Source organism: Nilaparvata lugens, chromosome 5, assembly GCF_014356525.2.
Source record: "Nilaparvata lugens isolate BPH chromosome 5, ASM1435652v1, whole genome shotgun sequence".
NCBI classification, from domain to species: Eukaryota; Metazoa; Arthropoda; class Insecta; order Hemiptera; family Delphacidae; genus Nilaparvata; species Nilaparvata lugens.
The window spans coordinates 34988039-35003803 of record NC_052508.1 but is presented as its reverse complement, the minus strand read 5'-3'; the positions used below and the strand labels follow the sequence as shown (position 1 = coordinate 35003803).

The following is a 15765-nucleotide window of genomic DNA, read 5'->3' as shown; positions in this document are numbered from 1 at the left end:
AACCACATACGGTAGCATAATATTTAGTTTTTTAAACAGAGGTCGACAATGTGCTCTACTATCTACTTTACAAATGATTCTTATAGCCCTTTTTTGTACAACAAAATGTTCTTCATATTGGTATCCCTCCCACATGCCAAAATACCATATACAAGAGGTATGACTGAATGTTAGCATTATATACAGCTACCAACACATCGATGCTAACAATATTAACTTTATCTACATATCATAAAAATACCTCTAGATATTTTCATACCCAATGAAACAATATAATTATGCTTTTCCCATTTCACATTACTCTGCAATGTGATGCCAAGAAATTTGACAAATAATATCAGTCTTACAACCAAAGACTTTAAAGAGATATCTTTAAGGTCTTTGCTTACAACCAATGTCAAAATCTAACAACTGGGTATTATCTTTATTGAGACAAAGAGAGTTAGCAGCTGTCCAGTCATCAATATAGTCGCATTACTCTGCCCCAATACATTCAAATTGGTAATAGTTATTTGTATATCTAGAGTGAAAAGTACTGTTTTTTCTCCCTGAGGGAAAAGTTTGAAGCCGAGGGCAACAATTTTCCTGAGGGAAAAAACATTTTTGACTCATGATATACACAACATTTTTCCTCCACCTACATTTTTAAACGTACATGACCAAACAATGTGTTACAACATGATATAAAAAGTAAACAGAAACAGCTGGCTTGTAATCACAGGTCTCCGCCGACAGGGCTATCTGTCGGCAAAAGTTGTAACAACAATGGCCGCCACAACTACGCTATGATGAAGTTCCCGTTTCAAATTTGATTAATGAAGAATATTCGTTGGCTGGTATTTTTAATAACATGGAATAAAAAAATTTACATTTTTTTAGTATAGTGATATGAAGTTTGTAATAATTTTAGCATACAAACATAAATTTCATATATTGATCAAATGTCTGGTTGAGGCATTGATATAGAGAATAAGATTAAGAAGAGCGATATCCGCTATGATGCCACTGCGCTAGTGTAGCTACCAGAAATTTCGGGCAAGAAGTCGGGTATTTGTATTCACTGTGTAGAAAAAGAGCCTTTTTCAAATGATAATATTTTTTTATTGAAGCAATAAAAAATATTCAAAGTTTGGTAGTTTCATGCAGTGCTTATGGATGTACGAATCTGCATGCACCAGATAAAAATATTTCTTTTCATACATAAGTATTTTTATATTTTCATCGGTCATGTTTCATGCAGGCTTAGGTTGATTCATTATCATTATTTGCCAAGTAATAAAATATAAGTTTCGGTAATATTATAATAAATATTTTATTTCCATAGATCCAATATAGGTATCCATATTCCATTCCATTAATTTGTCTTATATTGTAATATTTTGTGAACTATGAAAATATTGTATGCAAAATTTGTATTATAAAAAATATTATTTGCTAAAATTGTCTATAAATTCTTCATCTATGCTGCTGTTGTTTTATTTTTCCCGTTCTTATAATATGTAGTTATTTATTATCTTATATTAAATATAGGAGTATAGAGTATAGTTAGTACCTAAACCTATACTTAAGTTGCAAAACGAATGGATACAGTTTCACGAAATATTGTGATAACAGTTGATTTATTATTATTTGCCATCTAATAAAATATACGGTAATATTAGCGTTCTATAATAAATGTTTTATTTTCCATATCCTAAATACATGGTAATAGGAAAATATTGTAAAAATGAGATTCATTTGCTAATAGAATGGATCAAAATCTGTAGTGAGGTAGGTTCACTAAATTAGATGTTTGGTCGAGTTAAAAATAATGTTCAATGAACAAATCATTGTATCATATGGTAATGGAAATGACGAAAAGTTGAAAAAAATATATATTGAAATCCATCAAGTATGTCGAAAGATATAACGCAATGAAAGTCGATGTTTTCCCATATAAGTCTGTCTGGGCGCCTGACTTCTTGCCCGATATTCAATGGCGACGAGAAATGAAGGAGGCATCATGCTTCCAAACGCTTGAAGGTATAGCTTAGTCATCTAACTATATATATCAATGGGTTGAGGTATTGCATTTACTTGTTTTAATGACTACGGTACTCTATATGCTTCCTCTTCTGAGCTTAGACCTTCTAACCTATTACCACATTACAATGTACCTAAGTTTTTTAAAATAGAGATGCTTCCCATGTTATTTAAATGGAGTCACTTTTCATCCCTAGGGAGTTTTTCTGTTTTTTACTACCGAGAGCGAAAAAGTGACACTTTAGTATTATGTTTCAGGGAGTAAAGTAAGTACTTTAGACAGTAGCTGGAGGAAAAATCTTTTCACACTTAATCTGGACTGCCAGATCATCAGCAAACAAAAGCCTTAATATCTCCATTACTTATAACTGCTGGCAAGTCATCAGTATAAATAATGAAGAGTATAGGTCCAAGCAATGTACCTAGAATACAAGGTAGTGGCCACGAAAATATGCGCAGAAACAAATCCAAACCAGCTGGTTGGTGTGACGTCATTGGTGCTCTAAAAGTCTATTCATTCTATCTTTTCAATGTTAAATTGAGCAACTTTGTAAGTATTTTTCTCACTCAAAAAGTACATAACTTTTAAGTCCCATCGACATTCCCTACGATTTATACAATATTTATATTCATTTTTTTCAGAAATTCAATTTTGGACGGCTGGATCTTTCAGAATGATCAATTTTGTAAGAGCCTGCACATCGAATACCTGTTGATCTCTTATTGAAAATTAACTTGCTTTCCCTGGCTCTTTTGTAATTCAATTACTCAATGCTAATGAATTTGATAAATCGATCATTGAATAAGGAATTAAAAACGTGAAAACATTAATTAGAGTATAGGCCTAATATTATTTCTCTCAAAATCCTTGATACCTTGTCTGTGTAGCCTACTGTATATTAGGCCTACATAGAATCAGTAGAACATCTTGCCGGTTCAACATATTTAATCCTTTAGGAGTGCACTCTTAATTCAGGAAAAAAAATGATATACACATATCCATATACTTGAGCAGGTGATAGTTGTGTGTTACGGTCATATACAATATTTATCTTTATTTTTCTCTAGCAGCTTTGTAAGTCTTTTTTAAAAATGTACATAACTTTCAAGTCCAATCGGCATCTCCTACGATTTATACAATATTTATCTTCAATTCTTTTACAAATTCATCACTTTTGAACGCCTAGATCTTCCAGAATGCTCGATAATGTAAAGGCATACCGGTTTGAAGATAGAAACCTCTCATTTGATACTACGAAAAGGGATCCTTGAAGGAATGAATAGATTTAATTTGGCAACATTTGAAAAGATGAATGGCTTCAAAGGTTTTCTACTGGAGGTTTTTTATTCAAAGTTTTAATATCCCAACAATTATAAAGTTGAAAAAAGGTACTGAATGTAGTCTATTTCTCCTAGGGTAATACTTTGAATGATAATAATAGGCCTATAGTTTATCAATCACTGTTTTATAATCATAATAATTAGGCTTGGCTTGAATACTTTAATATTTATTTTGAGCTTTCTCGTTATTTATTACGTTGTACACATTCAAGCTGTTTCTTTTGTTTATCGTGATATTCTTCTACAAACTCAACCAATATGTATCCTTTCAAAACTGATTCTAATTCCAATCTCAGTCCAGAAGACATATAAAGGAAAAGCTAATATTAATTTGATAAAAATGGAATCAAGAGCGGTTGCAGAGAATAAAGGTTGTTAGTGCAGGGCATTCCATCAGAAGGAGAATGTTCATGATCAATGGATGAAGATGGTAAGCGCACCACTTTCCTTCCTTATGATATTATATTATGATATTTAATGATTTTGTTTGTTATAAACAATCAATTGGATTGATCAAAAATTGAATTTCAATTGAATTTTTGATAAAGAACTTTGGGTTCGAAATTATTTCTACTCAGTGACCAAGGCACAATCTAGAAACATAATTTTCATCACATATACATCACTCAAACTCTATGTGGTAGAAAGCCCCAATATGGAACAAAAGAGAGTATGGGGTGATAGTATAACACTCACATCATGAATGCATTATAAACTGAATAAATTGAAATTTGAAAAAATATCTTTAAATATGCCCAACTATTATCTCTCCGGTTATAGGAAAATAATGTGGAGATTGAAAAGAATTGGAATTCACCACACATTATCTTGTTTCAAGTGTATGAGAGTTCAATTTCTAGAATAGAAATGCCCTTAGAGTTGGTTGAAGATATTGTCATCCTTTCGTAGTCTTTCAAACAGGCATTCAACCGATCACTTGTCTTATAGAATTATCAAGTTTATTAGAAGGAATATATTGTAGGATACTTATAGTATGAATTCATATTCATCCGTATACTTTTCAATGTAAGATTCATTTTCATTAAATACATTATTATTGGATCATGAACAGTTGATTTTTCCTTTCACAAGTAAATGAAGAATGAATGAGAGTTTTACAATAAGAGAACAAGTATCAATTGTTTCACAGTACGAGAGCATATATTCAATACAATTCTCAATAAATTATTGTAAATTCCCCATGCGGTATGTATGCTTTAATATATATTCGCCCTTATATTTTGTTGTAGTTTTCAATTAGAGAGATTCAACCAGAAAACTATTTCCTGATCAAGTATGTGAAAGCCATAATTTTCCTGAAAAAAGAGATCCTCCTAAGGGATTAGGCAAGATGTTCTATTGATTCTACATATGGAATATGATATTTCATCTTAATTTTGAAAATTTATTTTTAAATAATAATTTCTTGCTTAATAAAATATACGGTAACTGATTATTTTAAACGAGAATGTACAATAATTAATATTCCATCAATAAACATGTATCAGCTACCGTCTATAAAATACATTGACAAAACAGAGGATCGGCAACGTTGTTCTCCTATCTTTCTCCACTGCCATTATTACATGTACCTCACTATAATATTACTTAATGGATTGAATTTCATTAAATTACTCAAAAAATTAAATTCAAATCATGAATGTTTTTCGTTTTTTAAATCAATTTAATTTGATGTTTGAAAATTAAATATTTTCTGAGCTCTCTTTGGCATGGCCCCATGCCCCCCCCCCTCTGGAGCCGCCACTCCACCATTGAGTGCACGTTGGGAGTTGCATCTTGCATGTAGTTGCTCACTGCTGACTGCTCACACTGAACGCAACCAGTACAGAGTACCGTTCATGCATAGGCCTATGTGTTCCTATTGCTCTTTCAATAGTTTATTTCTCATTATGGCATATTCACGATTGGCCACACATAATCAAACGTGCTCTTGCACATGTATGCATCCAATGTGATTACACCCTAACTTTATTTTGTGCTTGTGTGTATAATATACACATTAAAAATGAAATCAATAATTTAATATGACGTGATCACCGTTCACGCAATATAGCACTCACTCATTCGATTCAGTACCTACAGTAAACTTTTAAAATGAATCTCAGTTGCCATTATTACCAACTCAGTTGGTAAAGTAGGAGAAAAAAAATGAGCTCAGAGTTTTGTGCTGAGCGTTTGTCAGTGCAGAAATTCAAGTTGCCCAGTTATCTCCCGCGAAACGGAGCGCATGCGTACTGGTGCTGAAACCTGTCGGAAGTGAATGGGATCGTCTATTGTCCCTGACATCCGCTTGAGTTCACAGTTCAGTTCAGTCGTTCAGTGTTTAGTCAGCACTCAGCACTCGGTGTTCGGGCTAAATGTTAGCCAATATATGGTCGATGTCTTAGTTCTGTATTTCTTTCCAACTGCTCTGATAAAAATGCATTTGATAATCATGAGCTGCAAAACCTCGGCTGCGGAGAGAGATCGTTATGCCAACGGCAAGCAATACCCGGTTCACAATTGAATTTGAGGCTACACATATTCGCTAGCTGCAATGCTAGGCCCGTTCAGATTGCATACGCCTCGATAACCTATGAACTTGTCATCGGGGCGCAAGCTCTCTTTTTACGCAGGCCGCTTACATTATTGTGATGGAGTATTAGATTTTCGTGTGTGTGTAGTGATATTCACCATGTCTGGCTCCAAGTCGCCTTTGGCTGTTCAACTCAAAACAGTCCAAGTCCCGAAATGCATGCAGGAGGGAGAAAAATTCATCAAGTGGGATGAGGTAGGTCTATGTAAACAAGCTGGTCTCTGCTTTATCAAAATTTTACTTCATTCTGTATACCTGTTGTTGAGCTCACAAGATATTGCTCCTCGACTTGTTGAATGGGTGATGGGTCGATTGCATGCTATTTGCTGTGATATCTGCTGCTGGCTGCAGCTGCGAAGTGCAGAGATATCTGTTGCATTGTATGATCCCTGATCTGGTGCTGGGCACTGGGCAGTGTGCAAATGCCAGTGCCCTGTCCCTGTCCTGTGTTCAATGCCTCATTATTACATTGCCACTTACACCATTCACCTGAGCAAATTATCGGTGCTCACAATTATTATAGCTAGGAATTTATTAATTTTATAGTACCCTAATTATTAAATAACTACAAATAATAAGTATTTATTAATTTTACAGTACCGTACTGGTAGTTATAACATTGTTTTAATTTTATAACATTGGTGCTCAAGGTTAAAAATACATATATACGTTATTTTTTACAAATAATAATAATATATATATACCGTATTCGTCTCTTTCCTGAGATTGCCATTACAAACTTGAAATACCTAGAGAAGATATGATATAGTAGGTACCATTTGTCATTTTTGTCATTAAATATTCAATAGAATATTGTATTGAAAAGACTTTGATCAATTAGTGATGGTCTTAAAATGTATTCTTTGTTATAATTATTTATTTACATTACGTTATGGTACCTACATAGACCTTTGTGGAGGCAATCAGGTATAAACCCGAATATTGCTTTCTAAATTGAATTTTTAACATTCCAATTTAAGTTATAGGCTATGAAAGAACTATTAACTTGAAGTACCGGCAACTTGAATTTTACTTGGAAAATCACAATGAAAGATACTTGTAGACTAATGAGGAAAGTAGCATTAATTAGCTAGGTACCTATATCAGTTGAAATAATGCAAAAAGTACTAGTAGTTCTGTGAACAGTAGACCTCACGCAGTATTCTCATCCACAAGTACCTGATTGAAACCATAGACCTTATGGAAATACAGCAATAGGAATAGACTGGCTTCTCCTCACATCTGTGTAATCACTTGTCAGCTGATTTATGATGAATAATTCTATAGTCTGATTTTTACTCTAATATTGGCGTATGCAGGAGGCTCCTTTTTCCTTTTATATTATCCTTGAAATGCAAAATTTCAAAAAACCTTGTATATAAGTCGACGTGCAATCAAAGGAACATAGCCTAAGTGTCAAATTTCATGAAAATCTATTACCGCGTTTCGCCGTAAATGCGCAACATATAAACATTCAAACATTTAAACATTAAGAGAAATGCCAAACCGTCGACTTGAATCTTATACCTCACTTCGCTCGGTCAACAATAATATGTTATTGAACCAACGTTAGTAGACAGTTTTGATATTGAACGATAAATTGAAAAAAGTTCGTATAGCCTTCCATAAACTGTAATAATTTATGTATGAAATTGATAAAATATGCATTTTAAGGGAGAGTAAAAGAAGAGAGTGTACAAAAAAGGGCTTCACTATAAGTGGTTCTGATGAAATTATCAATCTGGAGAATTCATTTAATTACATTGAGTACTGGTATGTCATTGTAATTTATTTTTTAAGGTTTTAAGACTATCAGCAACACATCAATTCCACTTCAAAGATAATCTATTAATATAGAAACTCGATTGAGATAGAGAAGTACCTGTTAACTAAAAAAATAAATTATTATTATTATTTACCTGTTAACTGACTGACCTGGAAATAAAAAATAAAGTATGGTATCTGCGCCTTGAAAGTGGAATGGATTGGGTAAATAAAATTTAGAAGTAAAGGTGAATTTATTCTATTGTGAAGGATGTTGTGAAAAACATAATCGATAGTAACTCCTGTCTACTCTTCAAGGAATGCATCAGGAATGTCCCCCTTGAGATCAACTGATGTGTAATCAATAGAACAAGTATGACCAAATTTCTTGATTTAAATAGCCTATACGGTAAGTTACCTCAAGTATTTATAACTCTCCAATCGCGTGGTTGCTGTAATATGTGTGAATATGTGGATTCCACACTGGAGCTGCATACTCCAACACATTCCCAAACAGTCTTCAGCTATATAGGTAAAGGATTGACCTCCAATTTCCGTAACATAAGAACATCTTGCATCCTGTAACCCATCGTTTGATTAGAGGTGGCTATGTTACTACTCCTATTAATAATATAATTATTATTGTATTGTAACTATAAAGTTAGGTTTTAAACTCTAGAGATTTATTAGAATTATTTACAAATATCTCTAGAAATAATGACTGGAAAATGCTGTCTTACACTAATTTACTACAATACTTTATTATTGGATTTGTAGAAATATGTAGAATTGATTGCAGACAATCTTACTAATTTTCTTCTACCTGTGAAGTGAATCTTCCAAAATTCATTCTACCGTGTTTTGTATTGCTGAAGAGTTTAGGTTAACTGGGTTTCAGTAATTATTCAATCAGTTTAGAAAATTTAGCCCACTGCTATTTTTCAGAAGAAATGTCATTACTTGGCTTAATCAGTGTACGACATCCTACCATAATGTCCTGAACTGAGGATAATAAATTATTGCGATGGAAATCACATTTAGCTGTTATATTTTATCAAATATTCTGAATCGATTAATAATTCAAAAAATGTAACTTGAAATCTTTTAATGATAGTAAATAAACTGTGTTGCATTTCAACTTTCTATTTTGGCTGTCTGGAATGAGTCACGGAAGACATTGCTATTAATGGTATCATGACTATCGGATAGAACCATCTGGTGTGTGTAAAAATGAACCCCATGCTACCGTTAGGTTAGGATGGGTTGATATCAGGTTGGCAATCTCTGGGGAGAAATAGATCAGATTTTATTACAGTTCGACAGCTCAAAGTAACGTTTACATAGGTCCCAAACGCTTGTTTATGACTTGTTTTCGCCATGAGAAATTTTCTCGTTTTATCGGAGCATCTAGCTAACAGACGAGAAGGAGGCGAATGCAAAGTCGGGTAAATGCCGGCCGAATCTAGAGCTCAGTGCTCCTGGCTACTCATCAGGATATTCCTTTTCCCAGTAGAACTCTGGCTACTTTGCAGTATCTCTTATAAATTCAACTTATATTATAAGAACGTACATAATAATCAACTTGTGTAGAATTGAACTTCATCCTAATACTTTATCATTTCGATTCATAAAGCGAATATTATAAAATTTAGAATTGGCATTGAACTTTATTCCAACTTATTAAATCACAAATTATTCTCATTAATATTTTAATAATTATTCTTATTAATCACTTATTATATCCCAAATTACAGTATTAAATTAAACTCTATACTAATTCTATACAGTATGTTTAACAATCTATAATTTTATTTACTTCTGTTCAATTATATTAATGAGAAGTAAGACACCCATCTGTACTTATAAAGTATGCTATTATTGGGAAATAATTAAAAAAAACAAAATATTTTGCTATTTTAAATATGCTGGAAGTTTGAATCGTGTTCTAATTGGTAATCTAAAACTCGGTCAAAGAGAATAAATAGTAGCTGTTGTTGTTGTTTTCAACTTTCCATTTTGAGTCTTTTTTGCTTTCAGTAAAATAAAACGTCATTCAAATGAATTAAATAAATAAAATGAATGAGAGTGTCCTGAAAGAGTATTCTAAATTTGTATTTCATTTTACTTACTAAAATAGATTTATACTGAAGAAGTTATAGTAACATACTGGTGGGACATCACTATCATTTGTAAATTATATTGAAACTTGTATTTCGTATTCAGCTTAGTAGATATCGTACCAGTTCATAGAACAGAGTAGACATTATTTATTTGGTCTGTAGAGTATTGAAATAAATTGAATATGGTAGGTAGTTCATTTTGAAGTGCAACTCAAAGACTTGGCACATTCAATGTTCTGGATTCTATGTAGCCTAACTCTGATGTTCTTTTAGGTTCTTGATATGGATTAAATTTATCCTCTCTTTTAAGAAATAATTTTGTTATGATTTATATCTTGATTATTAAAATCATTCAGTTATCTACTACTAATTTAGTACCTTGAGTTATTCCACAAAATATGGAACATGTTTGAAATAGACGATTCATTTCAAGTGTTGAGATATAGGCCTAATCGATGATAATTCTGTAATTTTAAATTAAAACATGTCCCAGTTGGTATTCAGTATGTTTTTTAGAGCGTTTCATGTGTTTTTAATGCTGTTGCCAAACTCTAGTGTTGATTTATCCATTTTAAATCGAATAAGTTAAATCTTAGTTCATGATTGACCGAGCGAAGTGAGGTCTAAGATTCAAGTCGACGGTTTGGCATTTCTCTTAATGTTTAAATGTTTATATGTTGCGCATTTACGGCGATACGCGGTTATAGATTTTCATGAAATTTGACAATTATGTTCCTTTTTAAATTGCGCGTCGACGCATATACAAGGTTTTTGGAAATTTTGCATTTCAAGGATAATATTAAAGGAAAAAGGAGCCTCCTTCATACGCCAGTATTAGAGTAAAAATCAAACTATAGAATATTATTCATTATAAATCAGCTGTCGAGTTGACTATAAATCGCATGCCATGACGTATGCAATTCAATATCTCAATGTAACTTGAAAAAAATCAGCAGCTGTGTAGACTGTAAAAGGCATGCCTCATTGCATGCCTCATTGAATGCAATGTTTATGCACCATTAAATAGGATGCAAAGAACTTAAATATAACAGCTTGTCTGGGCGCCTAGATGTCTTCTGGTTTTCTCGCGCTAAATTCCGGAAAGTGTTATAATAATTATGATAATTAAATCTTGTGTAAGCATGATTTGATCAAATAGTTGGTGTGTCAGTGTGGATGTGCATATGGTTTGGGACGTCGTTCAGTTATAAATGTTATTTATTCTGTTGATAAAAGTTTTGTTCATTATTTGTTATTATATTCTTTAATTTTTATAAGTTTTGGAATTTTGAATTCTCAATTTGTTTTATTACTTTCCTTGCCCTATTACCATAGGTAAGGAAAGTATTGCTTTCCGAAAAAAATTAAGGTACCCCAATTTCCATATTTCTTTACGTTTCAAGGTCCCCTGAGTCCAAAAAAGTGGTTTTTGGGTATTGGTGTGTGTGTGTGTGTGTGTGTGTGTGTGTGTGTGTGTGTGTGTGTGTGTGTGTGTGTGTGTGTGTGTGTGTGTGTGTGTTGTGTGTGTGTGTGTGTGTGTGTGTGTGTGTGTGTGTGTGTTGTGTGTGTGTGTGTGTGTGTGTCTGTGTACACGATATCTCATCTCTTAATTAACGGAATGACTTGAAATTTGGAGCTTAAGGTCCTTCCCCTATAAGGAACCGACACGAACAATTTCGATCAAATTCAATTCAAGATGGCGGCTAAAATGGCGAAAATGTTGTCAAAAACAGGGTTTTTCGGGATTTTCTCGAAAACGGCTCCAACGATTTTGATCAAATTCATACCTAAAAAAGTCATTGATAAGCTCTATCAACTGCCACTAGTCCCATATCTGTAAAAATTTCAGGAGCTCCGCCCCATCTATGCAAAGTTAGATTTTAGATTCCCAATTATCAGGCTTCAGATACAATTTAAACAAAAAATTCCAAGTGATTGGGCATGAAAATCTCTACAATTAATGTCCAGTAACATTTTCACCTAAAATTGGAAATAAGCTCGAAGTTCGAGAAAATAAGATTATTCAATTTGCAAACTGATGGCAAGTGTTGATTCTATTAAATCATTCAGTATGAACAGATAGCAGACTTCATGTGTCTGCAGCGTTATTGTCCTGTCACCAGCTGGCTTAGATCTTCGAATAGTAGACTAATTTAGATGCGCGGGAACACTAGCGTCAGTTGATCAATTTTTCATAACGGCAAGGAAAGTTGTGTGAGTGCGCCACACCAGATTTTTTTACTTTTTTCAAAAGTATTTGAAATCTTTGTAATTTTCATTTTTGAATTAAGTGGTATTTTTGTTGCTCGTATTATTTATTATTGCATAAGTTCGTATTATTTTTATCATTGTTTATCTTTTTTCATTGTATCTCTACAATTTTTATTGTTAAGGAGCCATATTTAGGGAAACCCGTTGTCTCCATTGTGAATGAATAAATAAATGAAATAATGAACTATTTATTGCGTGCAATAACATGCATGCAATTAATAACTAAAATAACAAAATATTGTCTCTCGAACTTTCTCTGCTTTGAACTTGGGCTATCCTGTTGCCAGTATGTCTTGAAGGAGATTAGCTTTTGATGTTAGCATTTTTATACACCAACCCCAACAGTCATCAGCCGTTTTCAGACCGATATCTCGCCGACACGACATACAGACAGGATTTACTCTGATGGACAGTATAAGAGGAGGCTGAGGTTTATAACTGCGCGAGGTCCAATGTTCGCAGACCTACTAGTTAGACTGCCTCTAGTTGACCGAGCGAAGTGAGGTCTAAGATTAAAGTCGACGGTTTGGCATTTCTATTAATGTTTAAATGTTTGAATGTTTATATGTTGCGCATTTACGGTGAAACGCGGTAATAGATTTTCATGAAATTTGACAATTATGTTCCTATTTAATTGCGCGTCGACATATATACAAGTTTTTTGGAAATTTTGCATTTCAAGGATAATATTAAAGGAAAAAGGAGCCTCCTTCATACGCCAGTATTAGAGTAAAAATCAAACTATAGAATTATTTATCATATATCAGCTGACAAGTGATTACACAGATGTGTGGAGAAGTATTTCCATAAGGTCTATAGTTTCAATCAGGTACTTGTGGATGAGAATACTGCATAAGGTCTACTGTTCACAGAACTACTCGCTAGTATTGCGGAAACCAATACCTACTATTACTTCAGGCCCCACAACTAATTAATGACGTCATAACATGTAGATTCATTCTTCCTGGATCATAGTAGTTTCTACTAGCTTATCAAATGTATGCTCTCTAACTTTTGTTATACTGTATCGATTTTTTATTGGATGGAATACTATCTAAATTACAGATTAAAATAAATTTTTATTTTATTAAATATCAATTTTATTGAAATAAAAACACTTTATCTCACAAATGCAATTATTTATCCATACTTTCAGCTTGATAGACATAGGCCTACCCGATTCAGTGATAGAGCTATTGATAAATTCATCTCAACCAAAAATACTTAATAATAGCCTGTATCAGAATCGAAGGAGAGGTAAATCAAAGATAAACCAAATTAGATGTAACTCTTTTTTAGGAAAGAGGCTCCTACAAACTTGATCACAATAAATCTGTGGTACAAAGAGACCCATCAAGAGAATGGTTTTCAGTAAGGTAAAACCTTTAATATTATGATGTTATGGACAGTTCCAACACTTTGCATTTACTTTTTAATTTATTAGTTCAAAAGTTCTTTCACACACTTTATTTACACGGTTCTTTCACACTTTAATTAAATTTTTTCACTCACACTTCATTTACACTGTTCTTCTACACTTCATGTGAACCGTTATTTTGTAGAATTGAAGTTTTTTCTTCTTATCGCTCGTATCCATTTTCGTTTCAAAGTTTCATCTTTCGAAAAATAAAATACCTTACGGAAACTTTTGGAGTCTTGTTATAATTCCCGCGACAATTAGGTACGCAACAGTATCCCATGATTTAAAACCCCAAATTCATCATTACTTTTCACAAACGAATATTAGAAGTATGAGAAACAAACCATATTCATTGAAATGGAAGACCGTGAAAATTGAACTTGTAATTCCAATTTTGTTGGAAATTACAATATATTATCAGATGTGATAATAACAAGCATCAGCGCTCTTATTTCGCTTGCTTACCGCCAGTAGATCATCCATCTACATGTGATGACGTCATAGTTTATTAGAGCTTTGGTTGTGGGGCCTGAAGTAATAGTAGGTATTGCGGAAACTCATAGCCTACAATTTTCTTTGCACTCGGTTAGAAAATTGTAACATGTTGATACTGAAAGCACATTCAACCTGTTTGATCTAGTATTCCGGTCTGGTTTATAGTATTTCTGGTCTTTTATTGAAACCATACGAAGCTGAGTTTAAAACGGTTTAGATTTGCTGGTAGATTGAACTTGAATCAGCAGAGTTACACAAAAAATGATTATGAATGTGATCATAGCTTCATTATAATCTTAGTTGAGCGATGCATAGCTACATACATATTGTATTGAGATTCACGTTATAATGTCAACACCAGAATAAAAGTGGTGATGCTATTCTGTCATTAGACAACACAGATAGCTCTAAGGCTTGAGACAACAGTTTGATCAACGATTTCAACATTTTAAAAGCATATCAAATAATTATGGTACAATAATTCATCAACTCTCTTTTGTAGAGAGTATTCTATGCAGAATAATTTGCAGCTTGTGTTGTAAAACATTTTGGTGGAGATCAGGTTTCATGAAATGGAATTTGTTGATTTTAAAAACGATCTGTCTCTCAGATCACTTTCTACAACTGGAAATATTTGCCCTCAAGTCCCCAAAGAAAAATATCCAAATATTATTCTATAGTTTGTTTAAAACTACTTCATACTTCGCCTGGAGGGGCGAACTAAAGTTGGTGGGAGCTGACAAACCAGTTCAGCCAATTGGAACGGGAATAGAACCACGCGGTAGTCATGGCAACAGGCATAGATGCCAGATTGTTTCACCCACACGCACAGTATCGCACACGTGCATTCTGAACCATAACTTCGCCAGAGAAGGTTTGCTCTGCGTTTGTCTTGCGTATGGTCAGTGTTCTGCGTAAAATAATCACTATTATTAGATTTATAGAGTTGTGAGTGTGTCTTTTGATTGTACAGTGTGCGTGAGTGTGTTTTTTTAAATATAAGTTACAACTAAAATTTTCAAGTGTACAATCATTTTATTGTGTATTCAATATATTTATCCGTGATGGAAAGTGGAGAAGCTAGGAGAAAGAGAGGTCACTCTAGTGTTCAGCCTGCTAAAACACCTCCTTATCCTAAAATTGGCCAAGGAACTGCTCTACGAAGTCAAACACGTGAACTTGTAGTGAAAGTGAGACGTTTTTTCCAGCGAGGAAAGGAAAATGGGGGTATATTAATACCAGTTGAAAGAGTATTAGACAGAACTGTAGCTGCGTTAGGCATAAGTAGAAGTACTGTAAATTCTATTTGTAAGGAAAAGGAGAAGCAAATTAATGAGACTCCTAATACTGAGACAACATTGGAAACACCAGGTAAGAAGAGAAGGGGCCGAAAACGTGTAACTGAAATTGATGGTTCTCAACAGGAAGTAATCCGACGTCACGTGTATGATTATATGCATAGGAAAGTTCATCCTATATTAACAAACTGTTGATTTCTCTGAAATTAAATTTCATCTCTTGACTCACAAACTATTACTTATTAATATCTTCATTACTCCGTGGTTGAAGGGAAATACTCACATATTATGTGAAACATCTTATTAAGACGTCTCACAGACGTATAGGCCTACTTCAGCTATGAATATTATTTATACTCATTAAGGTCAAAATAAGTAATGTCGACTATGTAGGCTCATATTGTGTCCCTTTGTGTTTTGTAAATCAGTTAATTCTTC

General features: G+C 33.3%; 1 protein-coding gene across 3 annotated transcripts in view; it reads left to right on the top strand.

Moving 5' to 3' along the window:
- Positions 1-5674: 5674 nt before the first annotated feature.
- LOC111056951 (1-phosphatidylinositol 4,5-bisphosphate phosphodiesterase classes I and II) overlaps positions 5675-15765 on the top strand; it is a 282347-nt gene continuing 272256 nt past the window's right edge. For all 3 annotated transcript variants that reach the window (XM_039428256.1, XM_039428257.1, XM_039428255.1), the window contains exon 1: positions 5675-6154. In XM_039428256.1, coding sequence (XP_039284190.1) covers positions 5960-6154 — 195 coding nt within the window. In that variant the 5' untranslated portion in view covers positions 5675-5959. The remainder of the gene's footprint in view (positions 6155-15765) is intronic.